The sequence below is a fragment of the Antechinus flavipes genome, chromosome 2 (assembly GCF_016432865.1).
Source record: "Antechinus flavipes isolate AdamAnt ecotype Samford, QLD, Australia chromosome 2, AdamAnt_v2, whole genome shotgun sequence".
NCBI lineage: Eukaryota > Metazoa > Chordata > Mammalia > Dasyuromorphia > Dasyuridae > Antechinus > Antechinus flavipes.
Window position 1 is genome coordinate 439,838,300 of NC_067399.1, and position 23,290 is coordinate 439,861,589.

The 23,290-nt window shown below is 39.5% G+C and overlaps 2 protein-coding genes across 3 annotated transcripts in view; one reads left to right on the forward strand and one right to left on the reverse strand.

Moving 5' to 3' along the window:
• Positions 1–1,587: 1,587 nt before the first annotated feature.
• On the reverse strand, positions 1,588–23,289 carry EDEM2 (ER degradation enhancing alpha-mannosidase like protein 2). The gene is made up of 11 exons (XM_051979184.1): positions 22,934–23,289; positions 22,309–22,419; positions 20,029–20,068; positions 18,442–18,547; positions 17,867–17,992; positions 16,591–16,802; positions 15,935–16,076; positions 14,480–14,604; positions 11,699–11,843; positions 10,136–10,257; positions 1,588–2,145 (listed from the first exon to the last, which is right to left on the reverse strand). The coding sequence occupies exons 1-11, from the start codon at positions 23,272–23,274 to the stop codon at positions 1,642–1,644; spliced, it is 1,974 nt and encodes a 657-aa protein (XP_051835144.1). The 5' UTR covers positions 23,275–23,289; the 3' UTR covers positions 1,588–1,641.
• Positions 19,406–23,290, forward strand: part of PROCR (protein C receptor) — a 31,663-nt gene continuing 27,778 nt past the window's right edge. The window contains exon 1 of one of the 2 annotated variants that reach the window (XM_051979185.1): positions 19,406–22,335. The gene's annotated coding sequence lies outside the window, so the exon portion shown is untranslated. Of the gene's footprint in view, positions 22,377–23,290 lie in introns of both variants that reach the window. The other variant, XM_051979186.1, reaches the window with a different exon arrangement.

A 23,290-nucleotide genomic window follows, 5' to 3' on the forward strand; every position in this document is an offset into this window, starting at 1 on the left:
TATAAAAATTTCTCAGGCAAAAGGGATCATGAGTGGGGAAAAGTTTAAGAAGCCCTGCTAAAGAGATTACAAGAAAGATTACAGAAAGGCAATTTGGAGCCAGAAGGAAAAGCCTTCTGTTACTTTAAGACTGTTACTTTAACTTAATTCATTCAATCAGCAATGGGAAACTTTTTCAGCAGACAAATAATGAGACCACAGATATTCTTTGGAAAGATTAAGCCAGCATTAGCACATAAAGGAAGAAGAACGGAAGTGGGAACATCAGAGGCATTAATGGAATTATTTGGAAAAATGCATGCCTCATTGGGATTACTGTAGAGGCTCTCAAGGTGGTTTATACATTTACATGTATATTTATTTTGTTTATCTTTCTAAATTAATTGTATTACCTTAGTCACAGCAGGTAGGTCCCTCACATTTCCCATAGTACTCAGTGTTTAGCACAGAATAGACAATTTATGTCTCTTGATTGACTGACCTAGGAGACAGTAAGCTTTCAGGTTAGGTGGCTGGTGAAGCTACAAGTGGATAAACATGGCAGTCTCTAACCCTCTGGAGACTTACATCCAATTTAGTATAAGTCTATGAAACATTCAAAAGCAGCTAGAATAAGTTATGTTAACTATGTTCATTGCAGAGGTACAATTACCTTTATGGGCTAAGAAGAGAGAAGAGGAAAGTGTCGAAGATTAAATGGGGAAAATTTCCAAAAGGTTGGTAGTTGAACTGGGGTTTTAAGGATGGGCAGGATTTTGAAGTGGAGGTCCAGAAGGATGGAATTCCATGCGGAGAACATTAAGTTATTGACCCCAAAAGACATATTCATCTATGTGCAACATTTTCTCTCCAAACTCCACAAAGCCCCATCACTCTCTTCCTTGATATTTAATAACCTTTCTCTTCCAAATTACTTGCAATGAATAATCCCTCATCTTTTCTCCCCACAGACAAGTTATGAAATTTTTCAGATTCCCAAGTTAGAGGGAAACAGCCAAATTTCAGCCCTAATTTACTGACCTTCCATAACCTTTCATACTTTCTCATAAAGCTTCTCTTAACTGGGATCTAATTCCTAGACCCCAATAATTGAGTTACTCTGGTAGCCTGGGCCTTCTAAAAGTTTAATCTTTGATTAAAAACAATTCTAAAAACCAAGAAAAATAGCAACCACATATGATGCGTACCAAAATCATTTGGGTTCATGCCTGGAGATTTTTCAATTCTCTGTCAATACAATTTCTACCAAAATTCCAACATTCAAATCTGGAATCTGAATGGAGTTTGTGTAACAAGAACCTACAGGCTGTGGGAGTTGGGACATGGCAAATTCTGATCCCAACTCTACCCTTAACTTGCTGCATGATCTTGGGCAAGATACCTCCCTTTCTCCAGGTCTCAGTGTTGCAGGGGATCTCTAAAATTGCAGCCCCTATCCCAGCCCTTAAGTCATTATTTGACCTTGAATGAATCCCTCCCTCCCCCAGACCCCCTGGACCTCACCTTCCCCATCCTCAAAGTGACAGCCCTGTATCAGAGGATCAAAAAGGTTCTGCATCTTGGTTTCTTGAGGGAAAAAACAGCAGAGGCAAAACCAAACACATTTATTAGAGTTCAACTTCAAAATAAATCTTTATGTGGTCATGGGGAGTCTAAGAAAACCTGTCCAAGCAATGCCAATTTGGAGGTAAAAGGCTGGCTGGGACACCTAAGGAGTGGAACACTACGCTTGGAGCCCTTTTTACCATTCATCTCTATTTGGTTTTCCGAAGCTGAGGCATCTTTCCCTTTTGCTGGGTTTTCCCAATGGCCAAGACCAGCAGTAGTTTTTCTTAATGTGGATTTTCGGTTTCGTTTAAGGGAGTAAAATTCCCTCATTAAGTCTTCTACTTCCCACTGTTCTTCCTTCTGTTTCCTACAGCAGTGCAAGGCTGCAGGGTCAATGGGATGAGCTTCAGTGTTGAAGACATAACCTCCAGCTCCCAGGATACATTCCCCATAGGGTGTAATTACTGCATCAAAGGTAGAGCCATTGTTGTGAATGAAATTGGTAGGGTCAAACAGTAGGTAGAGATACTTGACAGTCTCAGCCAGAAAGAAAGATTCCATCCGGTTATCCAATTTGTGATCTCTAAGGTCTTTTATCTACAAAACAGGAGAGAAAAAGGAAGTCAGAACATCACTAAAAGTAGGGACTTCAACTGTTGACACAAGCTGAGAAAAATCAATAAAGGTGACAGGTAGAATACTAAATCCAACTCAAAACTCTGTTGCTGAAACAACTTTTTATTTCAAGTTACTTGAATAAGTTAGTTGAGTTTACAGGCACAAATGAGTCAGATATACTTCAACTGTTTGGGATTAGAAAAGTGCTTTTCCTTTAGCAATCAATTCCCACTGGATTTCTAGCTTTATTCATAAATGTGACTCAGAAAGGATTTGGAACAACCAAGAACTGTTCTTTTACTCTGGCAAAAGCTGGGAAACTCATGAGACTTGTTCCTCTACTGCTCTGTCTTGGAGTACCTCCAAAGGACAGCAAAGTCCCAAGTCCCCATGACCTAACTGCTGGGGGATTGTGACAAACTGAAAAGAGCTTTCCAATTTTCAAATCTTTTTAGTCTGCTCCAAGACTGGATGTGGAACAGCATGAGTGTCAGTGGTGGGAAATGTACAAAGGAGAGAATTAGCTCTAGCCCAGCCAGGGCAGAGCAGATAATGGAGGACTATATTGAAGCAATAGTACCCAGGCCTGAGCTATTATGTCTGATCTCTATATAGTCATCCTTTTGGCTATGGATCAGCCACCAAAACTGAACTGAACAAGACTTCAAGAGAGTTGATACAGATATCTCCCTATTTCTTACAGTGTTTGAGAAAAGGGAAAGGAAGAGATAGAGTGTCATAAATATACCAAGGCTCTTCCATATTCTAAAACCAATAGGGCAGGTTACCTATAGGATAATCTAATTGGTTAGCATTTAAATGAAGAATCAAACTTAATTCCAGTAAAATGCTGGAAAATACCTAGGAAAATGACAGAGAAACATTAACAGAAAAAGAGAGAAAAAAAGAGACAGAGACAGAGAAAAAAGCAGAGAGATAGAGGGAGGCACAGAGAGAGACAGACACCAAGAAAAAAAGAGAGACACAGAGAGAGTGAGAGACGGAGAGAGCAAGAGCGAGAGAGAGGGGAGAAGAGAGGGAGAGGGGAGAAGAGAGGGAGAGGAGAGAGAAAACATGCTTTGCACAGCAAATAAAAGAATTGCTCTAAGAACTAGGAATCTTCATTTCTGATCACAACTCTGCTATTAACTCACTGGTCTCTAGGCCTAGAGTACATTCCTTTACCCATTTGTCCAAAATCCTTTCCCAAGTACTAGATCAAACATCACCTGCTGCATGAGCAGGCCAGACTGAAGCACTCATCTGGATATCCATAATTCCTTGTTAAAACCACTCTGGTAACATAATCACAAATCAGAATGTGATGTCTGTGTATGTTTTTTCTCCTGCTTACTGTGCTTACTCTACTGTGAGGTTCTTGAAGGCAGGGCTTTGTAAATAAGCCCTCAATCCCAAGTGCTTGCTAAAGGTTTGCTAAATCAATCTTCCACAGCACAAGCACAGGAGCTTGCTGGAACAAGCAAGCTCTCAAATGTTTGTGGACTGAATGATGCTGAGTAGGTCATGTCGCCTTTCTAGGCCCTAATCTCTTCATCTGCCAAGTGAAAGAGCATGACATCTAAAATCCCTTCTAGAGCTGACATTAGAAGATATTAAGGCAGCACAAGGATTCCTCACTCATGATAGATTAGGACCATCTGGAGCCAGAATTTCATTTGATAGACTCGGGAATTGTGATGTAGAGGTAAAGTCAGCCACATAATAAGTGACAGAGGCAAGAAGATGCATCAGTCTACCAATACGATCTGGGAGGGCCCCAGAACTGAACTTTCTTCCTAGATATGGAAGCAGAGCATGTAGTCAGGAGCACAACACAGAAAAATGCCAGTTTTAAGGATTCTCCACTATTAACAGAGAACTTTTCGTTACATCCCCAGGCTTGCCATGGGCTCAAAGGGCAGTACAAACCACCATTTGTAAGACAAACTGAGATAGTTGTGAACTTGGTGTTAAGGATGTAATATATGCAAATACTGGCAGAAAATAGCTTTCTAAAAATATATGTGATCTTTATGAAACTTTAGAACAAAGTTGTGTTCAGAAACAGGTGTTCAATCCTGCAATAACTAACCAGGTTGTCTATTCCTTCTCTTCCTTCATTGGGTTTGTTGGGATCTGGATTATCCAGAATCCTAGAATCTCACAAGTTTATTTCAACCAAGTGGAAGTTGGATGACAATCTCAACATCTTTGACATATTGTATTTGTGATTTTTAGAATTTAAGCTCTGAGCAAATATTATAAAGTTTAGACCTCCAACAACAGTGCATGTTCAACAAACATTAAGCTCCTACTGTGCTGAACATCCTACTGAGCCGGACACTAAGGGGACTACAAAGATGAATAAGCCATGGTCCTTACTCTCATGGGCTTACAATCTAGATAAGATTATGCTCGAATACCCATAATAAAAAGCAATGAATATCCTAAAAAGGAGAGGTCTAAACAAAGTGCTATATTTAAAAAAAAAAAAAAAACTAGGAGCAAGTCATTATCAAATGGAAAGGAAATCAAAAAACATTTCATAGAGAAAGATGGTATGTGAATTTGAAGTTTGGGTGTAATTTAATTTTTTTTAAAATAATATTTTATTTTTCTCAATTCATAAAAATAAATATTAACATTTGTTGTTGCTGTTGTTTAAATTGAGTTCAAAATTCCCTACTTCCCTGCCTCTCCTCTTTGAATGGAATTTTAATTTGAAGAAAGGAGACATGAAAAAAGGCAATAGAATTTTAACATGTATAACATATATTGGATTGCTTGCTATCTAAGGGAGAGGGTAAGGGAAAGGAGGGGAAATTTTTGGAATACAAGGCTATGCAAGGGTCAATGTTGAAAAATTATCAGTGCATATGTTTTGAAACTAAAAAGCTTTAAAAAATGTATATTATTGTACTGCAAAGAGAGCAATGTATTCATATAACATAAAATTCAATTTTTTTGATTTAAAAAAAAAAGGCAATAGAGTGTATTTAGAGGATAGATGATGAACCAGTTTGGCGATGGAACAGACTAGAATAGATTGCATGGCTGATGGCAGAGCATAATGGAAAACAATTTGGAACTATTCCTCCAAAGTCACTAATAACCAATAATACCTCTTCTAAGCCTATATTCTAAAGAAAAAGAAGAGGAAAATAACATATATGCAAAAATATTTTTGTAGTGGCAAATATTGGATACTAAGAGAGTGCCCATAAATTAGAGAATAAGAATACAAATTATTGCATATGAATGTAATGGAATATTAGTGTGCCATTACATTCATATGCCATAATTTGTACTCTCATGGAATATTATTGTGCCTTAAGAAATCACAAAAGGGGATACCTAAGAGACTTGAATAAACTGATACAGAATCAAGTGACCAGGAACAAGAAAATAATTTATACAATAACACCACTACAAAGGCAAATAACTCTGAAAGACTTAAGAACTCTGATCAATGTAATGAACGACTAACCATGATTCCAAAGAATTGATGATGAAGCATGTCACCTACCTCCTGACAGAAACAACAGATTCAAGATAAAAATGAGACTTGTATTTCTGGACAGAGTCAATGTGGGAATTAATTTTGGTTGACTATGAATTTTGTTACAAAGTTTTATGTTTCTTTTTTCTTGTAAACTGGGAATGGAGTGGGGAAATACTTGTTAGCTGGAAAATAAAATGAAAAAAGAAAAAGGAATAGATTGCAGGGGGCATGATATGATATTATCAAGAAATAAAGGTTTTCAAAATAAGGTCGAGACAAAGAGACCTAACTGAGTTTCAATTGATAAATGATGGACAGAAACAGCTACACCCAAAGAAAGAACACTGGGAAACGAATGTGAACTATCTGAATTTTTGTTTTTCTTCCCAGGTTATTTTTACCTTCTGAATCCAATTCTCCCTGTGCAACAAGAGAACTGTTCAGTCCTGCAAACATATATTGTATCTAGGATATACTGCAACATATCTAACATATATAAGACTGCTTGCCATCTAGGGGAGGGGGTGGAGGGAGGGAGGGGAAAAATCGGAAAAGAAACGAGTGCAAGGGATAATGTTGCAAAAAAATTACCCTGGCATGGATTCTGTCAATATAAAGTAATTATTAAATAAAATAAAATAAAATATTTAAAAAAATAATAAGGTCGAAATGGGTTCATGAATTAGTCATAAAGGGTGACACTATAAATAAATTAAAGCAAGCAAGGAATAGTTTACCTGTCAGATCTTTGGAGAAGAGAAGAATTTATAACTAAACAAGAAATAGAGGACATTAGGAAATGCAAAGCGGATAATTTTGATTATATTAAATTAAAAAGGTTTTGCACAAACAAAACCAATGCAGCCAAGATTAGAGGGAAACAGAAAGCCAGGAAAAAAAATTTTTATAGCCAATGTTTCTGATAAAAGCTTCATTTTTAGGTGCTCTAAATCACTACTAATCAAAGAAATGCAAATTAGGACAACTCTAAGCTACCATTACACACCTCTCAGATTGGCTAAGATGACAGGAAAAGATAATGACGGATGTTGGAGGGGATTTGGGAAAACTGGGACACTAATACATTGTTGATGGAATTGTGAATGGATCCAACCATTCTGGAGAGCAATTTGGAACTATGCCCAAAGAGTTATCAAAGTGTGCATACTTTGATCCAGCAGTGTCTCTACTAGGCTTACATCCCAAAGAGAAATTTTTATTCATTCGTTTGTTTCTTTGTTTGAAGCTTTTTATTTAGAGAGCAAAAGCGTGGGTAATTTTTCCAACATTGACCCTTGCATAACTTTTTGTTGCAAATTTTCCCCTCCATTCCCACCCCTATCTGGCAGGTACTCCAATACATATTAAAGATGTTGAAATACATGTTAGATCCAATATGTGTATATACATTTATACATATATTGGATCTAACATGTATTTCAACATCTTTATACATTTATACAGTTATCTGGTTGAACAAGAAAAATCAGATCAAGAAGGAAGAAAAAGAAAAACTGAGGGGAAAATAAATGCAGCAAATAACAACAGAGAGAGTGAGATGCTGTGCTGCGTTCCACCCTCTGTTTCCATGGTTCTCTCTCTAGGTGTAGACAGTTGTCTTCATTACTTGCACAAGTGGAACTGGCCTCAATCATTTCACTGTTGAAGAGAGCCACGTCTATCGAATTGATCATCATACAGTCTTGTTGTTGACGTGTATAATGATCTCCTGATTCTGCTCATTTCACTTAGCATCAGTTCATGTAGGTCTCTCCAAGCCTCTCTGAAATCATCTTGCTGGTTGTTTTTTAATATTCATAGCATTCATATACCACAACTTATTCAGCCATTCTCCAATTGATGGACATCCACTCAGTTTCCAGTTTCTTGCCACTACAAAAAGGGCTGCCACAAACGTTTTTGCACATACAGGTCCCTTTACAACAATGAAATGATGCAGGCCAGTTCCAAAGATCTTGTGATGATGAGAGCCATCTACACCCAAAGAGAGGACTTGGGAACTGGGGGTGGATCATAATATAGCATTTTTATTCTTTTTGTGAGTAGATACCCATCAATTGGGGAATGGCTAAATAAGTACTGATATATGAATGTAATGGAATAACTACTGTTCTCTAAGAAATGTTGGTTTCAAAAACATCTGAAAAGACATAGTTGGACTGATGCTGAATGAAGCAAACAAAAACAGGAGAATATTATACACAGAAATAGCAAGTGATGATCATCTCCAAGACAACTGATGGAAAATGCCAATTGCAACCAAAGAGAGAACCATATAGATTGAATGAAGATTGAAGCATACTATTTTCACCTTTTTTTTTTTTTTCTTTCTTGTAGTTTTCCCTGTTTGTTTTAATATTTATTTCACAACATTTGCTAATATGGAAATATGTTTAGAATGACTGCACATGTGTAACCTATATGAGATTGCTAGCTGTCTTGGGGACAGAGGAGGTAAGGGAGGCAGAGGAAAAAAAAATCTAGAATTCAAAATCTTACAAAAAGGAATTTTGAAAACTAGTTTTATATGTAATTGGAAAAATTAAAATAGTATTGTGGGGGGAAAAAAAAGAAATACAGGTAGTAGCTAGTCTGAAATTGACTTTGTTGGCAGCAGAGAGCCAAAGAACTATCCCCAACTAGTCAAAAAGTTATCTCCCTTCAAAGTCACCTTCCAAGTTAGGGGAATCATTCCTAGAAAGAATTTTCAGACTTGAATCAAAAATACTTTTATTCCCCCCTTTCACAAAACTAGCCATGCCTAGGTAGAGTAGCTCGGGAGCTAGAAGACTCACATCTAATCCTGACACTGGGAGTGACTTTCTTCCTGACTTTGGGCATGCCATTTCTCCTCTTGGGGCCTCAATTTCCTCTTCGGTAAAAGGCTGGCCTAGATTGAGAGTTCCTGACCTTTTTGTGTGGTGCAACCTGAGGCAAAGCCTGAGTACCCCTTCACAAGATGTCAAATGCATCAAACAACAGAAAGGATTACAGAGGAAATTAATTAGATAGAAAGAATGATCAATATATTAACAAAGTAAGTTCATGAACCCCTGGCTAAGAACAACTGGACTAGGTGATTCCCTAAAGTTGTATCTGGTTCAAAAGGTCTATTAAATACTGACTTGCATGCCTTTGTTTTTAGTAGAAAGAAGGACATGCTACTCTAAATCCTAAGAAGTGATGCCTGGATCAGAAGAGAGAGACAGCAGGAACAGGCTGTTCTCATACTCGGCTATTACACTATAAGGGACCTCCAGGGACCCACTGATCCACCCTCTTAAACAGACCAGGCTGCATGACTTCTAAAAGGAAAAGATTCTATCAAGGAAGACTGAATAAAATATTCCAGGATCTACTATACACCAAATAGCAAATAAATGAAATAAAATGCTACAGAGGAGAGGATATAAATTTTTCACATCCATCCATGGGTTCAGTCCACCCTCCACTGACAAGGCACAAGACAAACAACAATCCCATGTTATGAACACAAGGACTGAGCATTACAAAAGGCTGAGCTGCCTTCCAAATTATTCACAATGTTATATGATCTAGGGCCACCAAGTCTTTGGTTTTAGGGAAAGGGTGGAGAGGCTCCCATTCATACTGGCACTTAAAAGATTACAAAAACCTTTATGTATACAATCTCATTTGATCCATACAACAAACATTCGGGGGGGAGGAGGGGAAACACAAGGACTTTATAAATGACTTAAAATATATAAATAACTTAAAAATATTGAATGACTTGCACAAGACTGACCAGCCAGTAAATAGCAAAGCTGGAACTAGAATCCAGAAACTTTAACAAGCATTCGATCAAAAAGTTTCTACTAACCTACTACATGCCAGGCACTGTGCCAAGTATTTGGCTTACAACGACCAAAATGAAACAATTCCTGCTCACAAGGAGTTTATATTTTTGGGGAAGGAATCAGCACATACATAGAAGTATATGCAAAATATATACAAGGTAATGGAAGTGGGCAAGTCACTTAATCTAGTCTGCCTCAGTTTCCTCATCTGAAAAATAATTCCTTCATCTGGAAAAGGAAATGGCAAACCACTCCAGTTTCTTTGCCAAGAACACTCCAAATGGGAGTCAGACACATTGACTAAAACAACAAAAATGAAGAAGTGAGAGAGGAAGGGAAGAAAGAACTGTTATCTGAGAGGGATCAGCAAAAGCTTCACATAAAAGGCAGCATTTAAGCCAAGTTTTGAAGGAAACAGGAGATTCCGAGAGGCAGAAAAAAGAAGGGAACTCATTTCAGGCATAGGGAGCTTCATATACTAATTCTCTTGGCTCCTTTACTAATAAAAGAATCCAAGTGCTCATAGAGAACAAGTGCTTTTCAGATAGTGAGTGACAGGCTCCTCCATAGTCCAGTAGCAGCTAGAAGGAGCACTGGCCCAGAGCTCTGAATCATTAGAAATACTTACTGTTGCAAATCCGCAGTCCACCTTGCTGATTTTCTCAATAGACTCCACAGCATCTCTTCCAAGTTCTAAAAGAGTGGGATCTCTTGTGGCTTGATAGAGGTACATTGCACTCTCAATCAGTTCTGCAAAACCCAAAGCAGAGAATTTCTCACAAAGGGATAGGGGTTGGGATAGGCCTGAGTGGATGCAAGGCCACTGGTCAAGGGTATCCTACTGAGCACAGAAGTGAGAATATCTCCTGTCATGTTTTCTGATCCATCACAAGGATGGAACAGGATGAAAAACATCCCTAAAGCTGACCAGTCAAGGAGAAATGAACACAAAGATGAGAGACAAAAATTCCAAACCAAATTTCTAATTTACTGAGTTTGTAAGCTGTACACAAGATACTGTCCCTCTCTTCCTATCCTTTTCCCATTCCATTTCCATTAGAAAGAAATAAAGCCCTGGGAGATAAAAGCTCTTATCTGACCTAAATTCTTCCCTTCTTCATCCTTCCCTCTCTCTCCAACTGGCTCTCCATTCTTCCTATTTGGGGAGCAAGGAGGCCATTGCTGGTCTCAGGACAGTAGGAAAGAACACTGGGCGAAGAGCCAAGAGACTTGGCTTTTGGTTCTGCCTTTTCTACTGACTCACTGTGTGATTTTAAGCAAGTCACAACCTCTGTGAGTCTCAGTTTTCTCATCTCTAAAAATAGAGGGTTGGACTCAATGATCTCCAAGTTGCCCTCCAGTTTCTAACATTGTATGATTATGATTGTGAAGATGTTCAAAATTCCAGGTCCTCCACTTCATTGACACTTTGCCTGAACACAAAGGAGTTGTGAGAATCTATGCATGCCATAGAATCACAAAGCATAAAAGCTGAAAGGGTCCTTAGATATGACTAAATAAAACATCCTCATTGTACATAAGGGAAATTAAAAGCCAGAGAGGAAGCATCATTCTCTGAATCCGGCTTCCCTGCTCCCAGATTAGTGTCCTCTTCCAGTTAATTAATTGCAATCCATCTTGCAATGTGTGCATTTCTAGTCAGGAAGCTTAGTTATCTCCCTTCAGACAATTAACTTGAAGGGTATTTGTCTGTGAAAGTATGTAAGTTCCCTCTCTCCTGATTATCTTTTAAAAACAATTGTCCTCATAGAAGAAATATTGGAAAACCTCTTAATTGAAAAGGTAAAAAAAAGTGTCAGTTTAGGCTTACTTCACCCTCAGAAAAATTTTAACCTATTCCTGGGCTGATTCTCATGTCCATTAAATATCATAAGCCCGGAATTGCCTGTAACTCTGTGCTCCCTTTTTTTTTTGGAGAGTCTCCACCCAGCTGAAAACTGCTTATAAATTTCTGGAATCCAGGGGGAGGAAGAAGTAAGAGGTAAGTGCCTTAACCCTGGAGAGAAGGAGGAGCTGGAAGCTCTGCTCTTCCCACCATCTCCACTGATCTCCATGGCATCTCCCACAGTCATCTCAACTCCCCAATCCTATTTTGGGCTCTGATTGAATAATATAGTATTGGGAAAGCTTAGGAGTGCAGCCTAGAACTCAGGCTGATGCTTCTACTCACCAGGCCGAAGCGGGTATCCTTCCCTTTTCTCTACAGTATAGCCTTGGGGAATGTTATAGAATTCTGGCAGCCCTCCAAACTGCTTCCACACAGTATAGTAATTGAGGAATGTTCTCATGGCATTGTCAATGTCCCCAATGAGACTCTGCAGAAAGAGAGAGAAGCTACTCAGTCATATGACTTCTGACACAGTTTGTCTAACTAACTGATAACTACCATAGCCAAACCCCTGAGAATTAGGTAAAGGAAGTCAAAGGTTGATGGTGCAATGGAAAAATAAATAATAATAGCTAACATTTAATGGAAAAAAATAGCTAAATGCTTTAAGGCTTAAACTCTTACAGACATTATCTCATTTGGTATTGACAACCCTATGAGGTAGGTATATTATTCATCCTGAGGAAAGAGGTTAAGAAAGGTTTAGTAATTTATTAAGAGTCACACAGCTATTAAAACTTTATTTCAGGATTCATAGGATCCTAGATAAAGAGCTACAAAGGAATTTCGATTTCTTTTTTTTTTGCTGAGGCAATTGGGGTTAAGTGATTTGCCCAGGGGTCATACACCAGGAAGTGGCTGAGGCCAGATTTGAACTCAGGTCCTCCTGACTTCAGGGCTGGTGCTCTATCCACTGCACCACCTAGCTGCCCTACAAAGGAATTTAGAGACTATCCAGTCCAATTCTGGCATAGAAGGAACTGATGCTAAGAAAAGTGAAGTGATTTCCTCAATCTTCTCAGATCCCAGACCAGTACTCTTTCTACTTCCCTATGATACTACCACTAGCTATGAAACCTCCAACAAATCATCTTAGCTTATGACTTCAGTTTATTCATCTATGAAATGAGGATGATAACTGTTCCACCTGCCACACAGAGCTGTTATGAGGAAAGTGCTTTGTGACCTACAATGCTATGTAAATGTAAGCTCTTTTATCCTCAGTACCATCTATATGTCATAAGTTAATCAGTTAACAAGCACTTATTAAATACATACTATGTGCCAGATATTAGACTAAATGATGCAGTAAATAAAACAGATGGACCTTACAGACACCAAAAGAGGGTCCCTTCATTTTTATTTAGTTCCTTTTCCTTTCTTGCCCTCATTCCAGCAGACTTGATAGAAATTCCACACTACAAGGAGAAAACCACTGCAGATACAATTTCTCCTTGCTCAAGAAGATTCTTAATATGCAATATAGAAAATCGTTAATGGGGGAACTACCTAGGAACTCCCAAATGACGAAAAAGCCCCAGCCTTCTTACCTTAAAGATCTGCTAGGAAAATGAAGAAGCAGGTAAATAAGGGTTAAAATTGAGAAAATGAAGGAATGGCCCCAAATGTTCTGTAAAGTTCCTTTCAGCTCTGAACCAACCCATCAGTCAACAAAGACTTGTTTTCAAGGCTTACCAATGGCAAGTATTGTACTGGAGAAGAGAGAGAGAAGATGACATCCAAAAACAAAAACTAAGCTGTTTTATCATCAGAGAGCTTACATTTTATTGGGAGATGTGTATGTGTATATAAACACACATACATAAAGAGAGACAAAAGGAAACATATTTATATGTATTTATATAAACACAGAGAGACACATGATATATATATATATATATCATGTGTCTCTCTGTCTCTCTCTCTACACACACACACACACACATACATAAATGTGCACATATATTTGTGTGTCTAAATATATAAGTGTGCATATGTGCACCATACACATATATTCATGTCATACACATATGTATTGTATATATGCCTATGTGTTTGTGTATGTGTGTGCATGTATATGTATGTGTGTATATATGCATATCCATGCATATGTGTATGTATATGTGTATTTGAATATACATATATGTAATACACATAAAATAAAGACAAATTTATTTTGAGAGGACAGAGAAGGCATTGACAGCTGGAGACTGGAAAAGGTCTCAGGTGGTATTTCAGTCAAACTTTGAGGGAACTAGAAATCCTAAGAGGCAAAAGGTTTGCATTTCAGACATGGGAGTCAACCAGTTCAAAGACCCAGGGACAGAACTGTCATCTTTCTGCCAAGACAGAATGCAGGCCACTTTGATAGAACTGACAGAAGTGTAAAGGGAAATTATGCTTAAAATCTATGACTCTTGCATCTTCTTTATCTCAAGCTACCCCAAATACAAAAGCAACTTAGCTGATTCAAATAGTACATTGAAAATAACTTTTTGATGCGATGAATTCAGAGAAGGATGGAAAAATCTTACATAAACTGAGACAGAATGAAGTAAACAGAGTCTAGAAAACATTATACACAGTGACTATACTAATGTAAACATAAGAAACAACCACATACAACAAGAAAACCAAAAGTGATGTTGTCAAATGATAAAGACTCAAGAGATGTGAGAAGACATTTCCTGCCCATCCTTTGGAGGAGGCAGGAGGTCCACAAGTAATGTCCACTGCATATATTTTCAGACTTTTTTGATATATTAATCAGTTATGCTAATTTTTCTTCTTCTTTTTCTTTGTCTTTAGAAAAATATTTGAAAATAAAAAATTTTAATAAAAAATCTATTCTATGGAATGGTTCTCTGGATGGGGTAGAGGAAAGGATTCCAGGGCAAACTAAAGTGATATATATATATATATATATAAGACATCAATAAAAACTTACTTTAAAAAAAAAATCACTTCACATTTTTATTTTCACAGTAAAACTACAACCCTGATCATTCCCACCTTCAAGCCTAGCCAACAGGCTTCCAAGGATGGAAAGATAAGCATTCTTACCTGTAAACCTGGCCAATAGGCTTCCAGAGACTGAAATACTGGCATGGAAACAGTCCCTTTGTACATCTGCACCCATAGGTACCAGTCATCAAAACGGGTGTAATTCCGAATGGCTTTATTATATTCTGTAGTGGAGATGGGGTTAGTCATGTCAAGGATAGGAAGACAGCCCTCATCACTGAATGAGGATCAGTGCATTAATATAGTCCAATAAGGAGCTGGCAAAGCTGAGATGGAGTTGTATTGATTCAAAATTCAGTTAAGTAAAGAGGTAAAATGATCAAGTTTTCATTTCACTCATCATCAAGTCTGGCATGTTCTATTCAACTCCCTTTCCATGTGCTGTCATGTAAGGGTAAAGAAGTCAAGGAGCCCATTCTCTGCTTCTTCTACAATATGGACCCCTAGGGAAAGCCTCTCCAGGCCCTGTCAAGGATGTCTTCATTTGCCTCTCAACCTGGCCTACAACTGGTTTAACCTAGTCCTTATTCCTCCCTGCAATTCTATGTTTCATGATGTAGAAAAGGAGATCAAACTCATTCTGCTTGGCCCAGAGGGGAAAGCTAAGAGGAGAAAGTAATAGGGAAGCAGATTTCCTAACAATGAGAACTGTCCAACAATGGCACAAGCTATCTGATCCAATGCCATGAATGTGAGGGGACCCCGCATTGGGTAGAGGGAGGGAAAGGATGATTTCTAAGATCCCTTTTTGACTCAGAGACTATTTTTAGAGGGGTTTGAAAACCCCTTGAAAAAAACACTAGTAGTATTCCCAGTGATTATCTCCCTTATCTGTACTCCTAACGTTACAGAAGCTTGGAAAAATTGTTCACACGATTTCTATTTCTTCATTAGTACCAATATGTGCTGGAGTAAGAAGTACCAACATCAATGAAATCATGTTACTGAAGTATAATCATAAAAGAAAGCTGGGCAATTTTTCTAGTTTGATAAAGAAAAGTCTGACAAATTGGCTTCCAATCTAAGAAGAGACTTTTGCCTCACAAAATCTCTGTGGCAATCCAAATTAGGACCACCAATTGACTCCAGGAGAGTTGAGGAGGATTCTCAGGAGAATTCAAGTTCCGAAATTCTGACCAAACATGAGAGAGAGCAGAAGCTATGGGGAAAGAAAAACCAACAACCCTATTCAACAGAGACAACAGTCATGTCTTCTCTTTCTAGCAAAAACAACTCAAAAAATGGAAGTCAATCAGTCATCAGCTTTGAAGCTCTGGCTTCTACATCTGGGAAATGCCACATGTTCAGTGTAAAGGCCAAAAGACTCCTTTTATTCTATAATAAGATATCAGTGTAGGAGAATTTTGTCATTTAAAAAAAAAATAGGTCCCAGCCCTAATGTAGGCCTGAGGGTCGAAATGAATTACTGGCAGCTAATTTGGCTCCTAAGTACAGGCACTTAACTCACATGCAGAGAGATGGAATCTTTCTTACCCAAGAACATGGACATCAGTTCTTTGTCCTGAAGCAGGATAGCTCCCTTTACCAGGTACTCGAAGTAGGAATCTACACCAGCGCCTATGCCAGCATCCTGAGCTACCCACTTGCCTGTCACCACATCGATATGGTTGCCTACCTGTGAGAAAAAAGCAGGTATGAACCAAAAGCCCACAACCAACGCTCCCCTGGTCACCTCCCATAACACTTGCATAGCTTCCCACCCCCACCAGGAAGACATATACAATGTGGGCATACAGGGAAACTTTCTTCCCATCATATCCAGAGTCTGTTACTGGTTTGGATAGGAGATCCATTATACTAATATTAGAAACATTACTAGGAAGAATAGCCAAATGCTCTAGAAATTTTAAAAACTCAAGATGAAAAGATTATAGAGGCCCCTTTCTACTCTTGAAGCTGCACTTCCTGATCCCAGCCCCCCATGCCCATTTTAATTTGATGATGGTCTATTTTAAGAATCCTAAGAACTCCAGAAAAATGACCGGATAACGACTCAAGTGCGACTCTACATTCTACCTCTCTAGGTTTTCCTTGGCCTGGCTTCAACTCTTGGCTCAAAGCCCTTTGCCACAAAGACCATCCCAATATGTCAGATCTGAGTCAAACAGGAAGAATATCCTCCTACTCACCAGTCCAATATCTGAGCGGCTTTTCCATAAGCCCTTCAGGGCTCTTCTAGCTACATCTTCAAAGACAGGGTCACCAGTCAGGCTGCTCAAGGTGGCAAATTCTACAATGAAGGTCCCTATCCCAGCAGTACAGGTCACAGGAGTTTCTCCAGGATTCACACCATGCATCAAATTCACTGTTCCATATGGCATCCCTGTAGGGGTCTGAAAAGCTGAACCACAGAAAATGGGAATTCAGGCAAGGGGTTAGAGGTCATGTTCAGAGCAAATCCCACATCTCAGAGCATCCAAGGATGATGGATCTTCCATTCAGGACACTGGAAGATGAGGCTAAATCCTGAACTATTAATGCAGTTCCTGAAAAAAAAAGGGGGGGGAGGGACCCCAAACCTAATATGTTAATCCAAGGACAGAAACTAGACTGCCTGTCTGTAGCTAGCGGGCATAATGCTTTCATGGGGACTTCTTCTTCCAATCAGAGGAAATTTGTACTTTCTCAAATGTCCTAAAGACAAGAAGCTTAGAAAATCTCACTGTCCATTGGGCCCAGGAGAGTGTTGTGGGTTGTGAACTGTTTTAAAACAAAGAAACAGCCAGGCAGAACTCTCAGCATAGTGAATCACACAGGATATATCCCTGAAAAGGAAGCTGCCTGAGTATGTTATCAGTGTTACAAGGACCTGGGCTTTACTCTTTCCAAAAGAGTCAAGAGAATAAAAAAATAGCTGCATAATGCGTATATGCTAGGGACATTGAGAAGGAAGAATGGTCCATGTTTACACACAGTTAGAAAACATCAATACCCACAGAGTTGGATTGCTGATTACATTCCTATTGTCAGTAGGAATGGAGAGACCAACGTATAGTTGGTAAGTCTTAGCCCAGTACAAACATGGCTTTCTTCCCAGGTATTTGCCTATGCAATACTTCAGTTATATCTGGGTAGCAGAGTTGGAAGGCAGGGAGTAAAGAATCACTTACGTAAGTTAAGAGACTTATAACTATTAAGCCCTTCTTAAGCACTATTCTTTCTCTACCAACAATGACGAAATCAGCTTATTAAACCTAAACGAATTTCAACAAAGTAACAGCAAGTCTCTAAAGTAATTGAGACTCTTCTCCCACCCTATATTTTCTATCTGAGCCTGAAGAAGAGAATAGAACAACTATTTACAATGAGAAATCAACTTACATCTAGGCCCACTGTCGAAGGAGAATGATGTCAGACACAGGTGACCCATACTCACCCTTAAAAATGGACAAAGCCTGTTCATACCTGGAAGAAGCTTCCGAGCTGCCTCCTCGGCCATCCTCAGGAGAGGTCCAGAACAAGGCCATCCTGCCTCCACCTCTATTCCAGCCTTCTTAGATAAGAGATGAGCCGACAAGAGGCCTCCTACCACTGAAGGATAAATAGAGTTAGTGCTACCACCAAGAAACTCAATTATTCATTCATGGAAAATCAAGAAGATACTTGAGACCATAAATCTAGAGGTGGAAAAGATCATTTAGCCCAACCCCTTCATTTTTTTAAACAAATGGGGAAACTGAATCTGAAAAAAGTTAAAGGCTTATCCAATACTACATGAGTAGAAAAAGTAAGAAAAATCTGAGGATGAAAGCCAATGGTCTTTTTAAACTGTTTGATGTCTGAATTGAAGATCTCTTCCCTTCCCTAAACCTTTTCCACAATAAGGGGCTGCTCTCAGACACTGGGTCTGGTGGTGGCTGCTTGAAATTACTTGTGTTCCTGAAGTCAATTCCCTCCCTCTCCTCTCTACTTATCTGGTATAAGACACAGGCCTTTTTCCAAAGGCTCTGGGTCCCTGAGGTCTCTGGGCCAGCACTCACCTCGAATGTTGGTTTCAAACACAGAGGCATTGACATCGATATCAAAATCCACACTTTCCTGGAGCACATCAACAACCCTCTGGAATTCAGTGACATTTCCCAAAATCTAAGAGAACAAAGGCAGGAAATCCCAGGAGAGGTGAGGCCATTGGGGGCAGGGAGGGATAGGGAATCAAAGAAACAAAATGCAAGATTTATGAGCCCTGCCCTGGCACTTCCTTCATGGACCTAGCTCAGGATCTTAGTCTTAGGCTGCTTCTTTTTCCCTTTATAAATATGCTAAGGTTGCTGTCTATTTAATTAATAGGAAAAAAGTTCTCAAAGTCAAAAGCTATGTTAAGAAAATACCTGAGAGTCAGGAAAAGGAAATCTTTCCCAGTTCCTGTCCCTAACACTTTTATTCAGCTCACTGAACAGTCACCCTTCCTGCTTCCAGCATCAGCAATTAGACAGGGAGATCAGAAAATAGGCAGGAAAATCTCAGTCCAATTTCTGCCTCTCTTCACCCAGGGTGCCTCACAGACAGAGGCTGTGTCCAGGTACTCCCCAACCAAGTAAGTCGTCTCCAAATTTGACATTTTAAAATTGAGATTTTAAAATATTTAAAATAAAATAAAATAAGTAGTTATTTATTGTGATGGGTTTCAGAGCCCTCAATAACACAGGTCTTATCTATCTTTCTGCCTGATCACTCATTACTCTACCACACAAAATCCTCCACTTTAGACAGATCAACTCTTAGTGTCCTCATTACAATAATACTTCAAGCTAGTCCTCCTGCCAGGAAAGCTACCACTATAATTTGCCAACATGAATCCTCCTTATGGGCAGCTAGTGGAGCAATGGATGGAGCACCAGCCCTGAAGTCAGGATGATCTGAGTTCAAATCTGGTCTAGCAGTCTGTGGCCGGGCAAATCACTTAACCCCAATTGCCTCAGGAAAAAAACCAAACCAAACCAAAATTAAAAAAAAAAAAAAAAAATCCTCTTTATCCTTTAAGGCCCAGTTAAAGATCCACAACTCCCTTGGTTGTCTTGGTTACTTCAACTCAGAGGGAAATCTGAATCCTACACCAACAGTGTACCATTCATTGGTACACTGCTATCTAACTTCTCATATTACGTTTTATTACATTACTGTTATGTTATATTATGTTACATTATATACTATTCTCTATCTCACAGTTTAACTTTCCTGATTGGGGATGAGATGGGAAGATAAGTCTTATCTCTCTTTCAAAACTATTAAGTATCCTGAGTATCATATGTTTTCTGTATTTTCTTCATAGCCCACAACACTTCCTTGGACTAACACAATCTGAACCTGGCAGGCCTTCTAGTCTGCTCTCATGTCCAGTTCTGGGACAGGTCAATACCCCAAAGAATTGCCAAGATCACAAACACTCTCCTAAGAAGCCAATCAAATGGGACTAATTCACAGCCTCTTCAGTTGAGTAATTTGATATTATCGATTCTAAATAAGCAGAGGAAAAATATGCAGGGGTGAACTGTTTTATAATTGAAATAAACTCAACGAAGAAAGAACAACACGAGAAAGGAAACAAGAAAGACAAAAAAGACACTTACCAACAATGTATCCAGGGCATCTATCAGCGTCAGAGAAAAACTGCAAGAGGACAAAAACCCCATTGTTTCTTTTTCTAATTTTTACTTATTTTTTAATATTCTTTTTTTTTTTTTGAGTTTCAAAGGTTCTCCCTTCCTCTAATCTATCCTTTGCACATTGAGAAAGCAGCAATATGATACTTATTATCCACATGAAGTAATGTAACATATTTTCATATTAGCAATGTTATAAATAATAACAAAGTGGAGTAAAAAATTTCAATTTGCAGCATCCATCAATTCTATCTAGAGAAGTGGGTAGCATTTTTCGACATGAGTCCTTTGGAACTGTTGTATCCACAACATTCATTGTATTGATCAGCGTACATAAGTTTATTTCACAGTTAACTATCATCACAATATTGCTCTTACTATATATAATGTTCTTCTGATTCCTTCATCCACTTCATATGTCTTCCCATGTTTTTCTGAAACTATCCTCTATGTCATTTCTTATAATATGATGGTATTCATTTATGATCATATACCACAACTTGTTCAAGAAAACCCTGACTGATGGACACCCTCTCAATTTCCAATTATTGCCACCAAAAAAAAGTTACTATAAATGTTTTTGTACATTCGGTCCTTTTCCTTTGATCTCTTTGGGGTATAAACCTAGTAGTAGTACTATTGGGTCAAAAGGGAAGTTCCAAATTATTCTACAAAATGGCTGAACCAATTCACAACTCCAACAATGCATTAGTGTACCTATTTTTCCATATCCTCTCCAGCATCGGTCATTTTCTTTTCCTGTCATGTCAGCCAATCTGATAGGTATTAGATGGTATTTCCGAAATGATTTAAATATTCATTTTTCCAATTATTAGTGATTTAGAGCATTTTTTCCCCAAATGACTACTTGATATCTTCTTCTGACATTCATATCCTTTTTATTCATATCCTTTGACCATATTGGAGAATTGCAATTGGAGAATGGCTCCTATTTTTATGAATTTGGTTAAGTTTCCTATATATTTGAGAAATGAAGCATTTCTCTATTCTTTTTTATTAGGATCCTTTAAAAAATGTAGGGAGTCTCTCTGGGCTTCAGCTACTCTAACTCAGTCCCCATCTGTGCAGATTTAAAGCCTTCCCTCTCACAAAATCTGCTTTCTGGAAGTAATTCTACAGTTGAGTGATTCAAATCCTAAGAAAATAGAGGTGCCTGGAATAAATGCTGAGCACAGGGTGTTAAAGATAAATAGAACAGGCCAAAAAGAGAAAAGGGCCAATGGAAAGCAAAACAAATATCAGAAAAGACAGGATATTTCCATAAACATATACTGTCTCCTAAATCAATTCTGGCAACTGATTCCTCTGTAATTTGTCCAACATATCTCAGGCCAGAATCGCTCTTTACAACACTTACTGTTATGCCTCCTCTCAGTCCACCCCACAATAGTAGAAGCTCATTCTTAACTCTGCTCACAAAATTATTATTATTATACTATATTACCTTCACAACTTCATCTTTCCTTTCTTCTTCATCCTTTCCCCATGCAAATCACACCAATCATTCTCATATCTCAAATCCTTCTCAGACACTGCAACTAACATTCATCACTGCTTTCCTTGACTGCAAGTAGAAAGGTTGACTGTATATCTCATAAACTTTGATATTTGGTTCTACTGACTAACCACTTTTAAATCTGAACTACTAATGAATCACGTTTCTAAAGCACTTTAATGTGTATTCTAAATATTCTAAACCACTCAGTGAGATACGCAGGGAAGTTTTAAAAAATGACAAAACAGATGTGGAAATTGAAGTTCAAAAGAAATTAAATGACTGGATCAAGATCACAGCATGGATACCGATTTTACATGAAACTCAGATTTCTTGTCTACAAGACAAATTTTCTATTATATTAGCCCTAACATGGCCTCGAAGAGCATCACTTTACCATAGATTGTGCCTCCCTGGGTCATTTAGGACTCCAATTTGTCACTGAAATTGTTTTGCTCTCTTCTGGGGGCCTCAGCTTCCCCATCCCTCCCATTCCCTCCTACAATGAGAGTAAAAGGTTTATTTTCTAACTGCTCTACAGTTCGGACACCGAGTGACTCAGTGCTGGGCTTAGAATAGCCAGTCCTGTTTTGAATCCCCGCCCCAAATAGCTCAGCTCCGCTAGCCAAGAATTCTTCCGGACTCGGTCCTACAGATCAGAGGGACTCAAGCTTATCTCCTGCTATCCAATCAAGTCAGCAGCCCGCTTAACCCTTGCCTTTCGGCCCTACCTTCCCCAGGTGTCTTGCCCGTCGCAGGTGAGCGGCCGCAGCTCGTCGTAGGGGAAGGCGTTCTCCAGGTAGTTGTTGTAGGCGTGATAGAACATCGATTTGACTCGCTCCCTGGGACCAGAAAGCCCGGGCAAAAAAGAAGGGGAAAGGGATGAGGGGGCGGAGGAGGAGAGAAAGAGAGGTACAGAACGGGTAGGGGTCGGGACAAGCGGCGAGAGAACAGGGAGGAGGAGGCAAGAAATAAAAGGAAGGATTGGGAAGCAAGAAGTCGGGGGGCAGGGGGAGGTGTCAGTACAGGAAGATATGAAATCCGGAGACGAGAAGAGAAATAAGGACAGGAGAGATCAGGTGGGGAGGGGAAAAATCAGGAAGGGACGGGAGAAATTGGGGGGGGGGGGGGAGAGAGGGAAGAAAAATCGGGAGGGGAGGGGGGAGAATCAGGCGGGGAAACTGCAGCCTGATTTTTGCACCCCACTGCCCACGCAGGGGACCTCAACGCCGGGAAAGTGCCCAAATCTTCAACTCCGGCCCCCAGGGACTATTAGTCGGGAACACAGGACTCAGGAGGGGGAGGGGGAGGGGGAGGTCCCGTTCCGCCTCCTCCCCAGCCCCGGCCCCAGCTCACCTGTAGTGGGCCGTATCGGGCGCGGGGCCCTCGGGCTCGGGAGCATTGTGGTGCAAGGGTAGCAGCGCGCACAGGAGGCAGAGCGAGTAGAGAGGGCACCGGGGCATGGGGCACAGGTGCTCTCGGCGCCACCGGCATAGCCCCGCAGCCGCCTCAGCAGCGCTTCCGGGGTCTCCGGCGCTCCCTATTGCGCCTGCGCGCCTCACCACGGATCTCAGCACACTACAGGATCCAGCATGCAATGGGGCCGCAGTATAAACCGGGAAGTGCGGCGCGGAGGGCAGAGGGATGCTTCCTCCGAGCTCTAAGGTTCCAGGTCCTAACCTGCTGAGACTTCCCATTCCTTACCTTTTCATC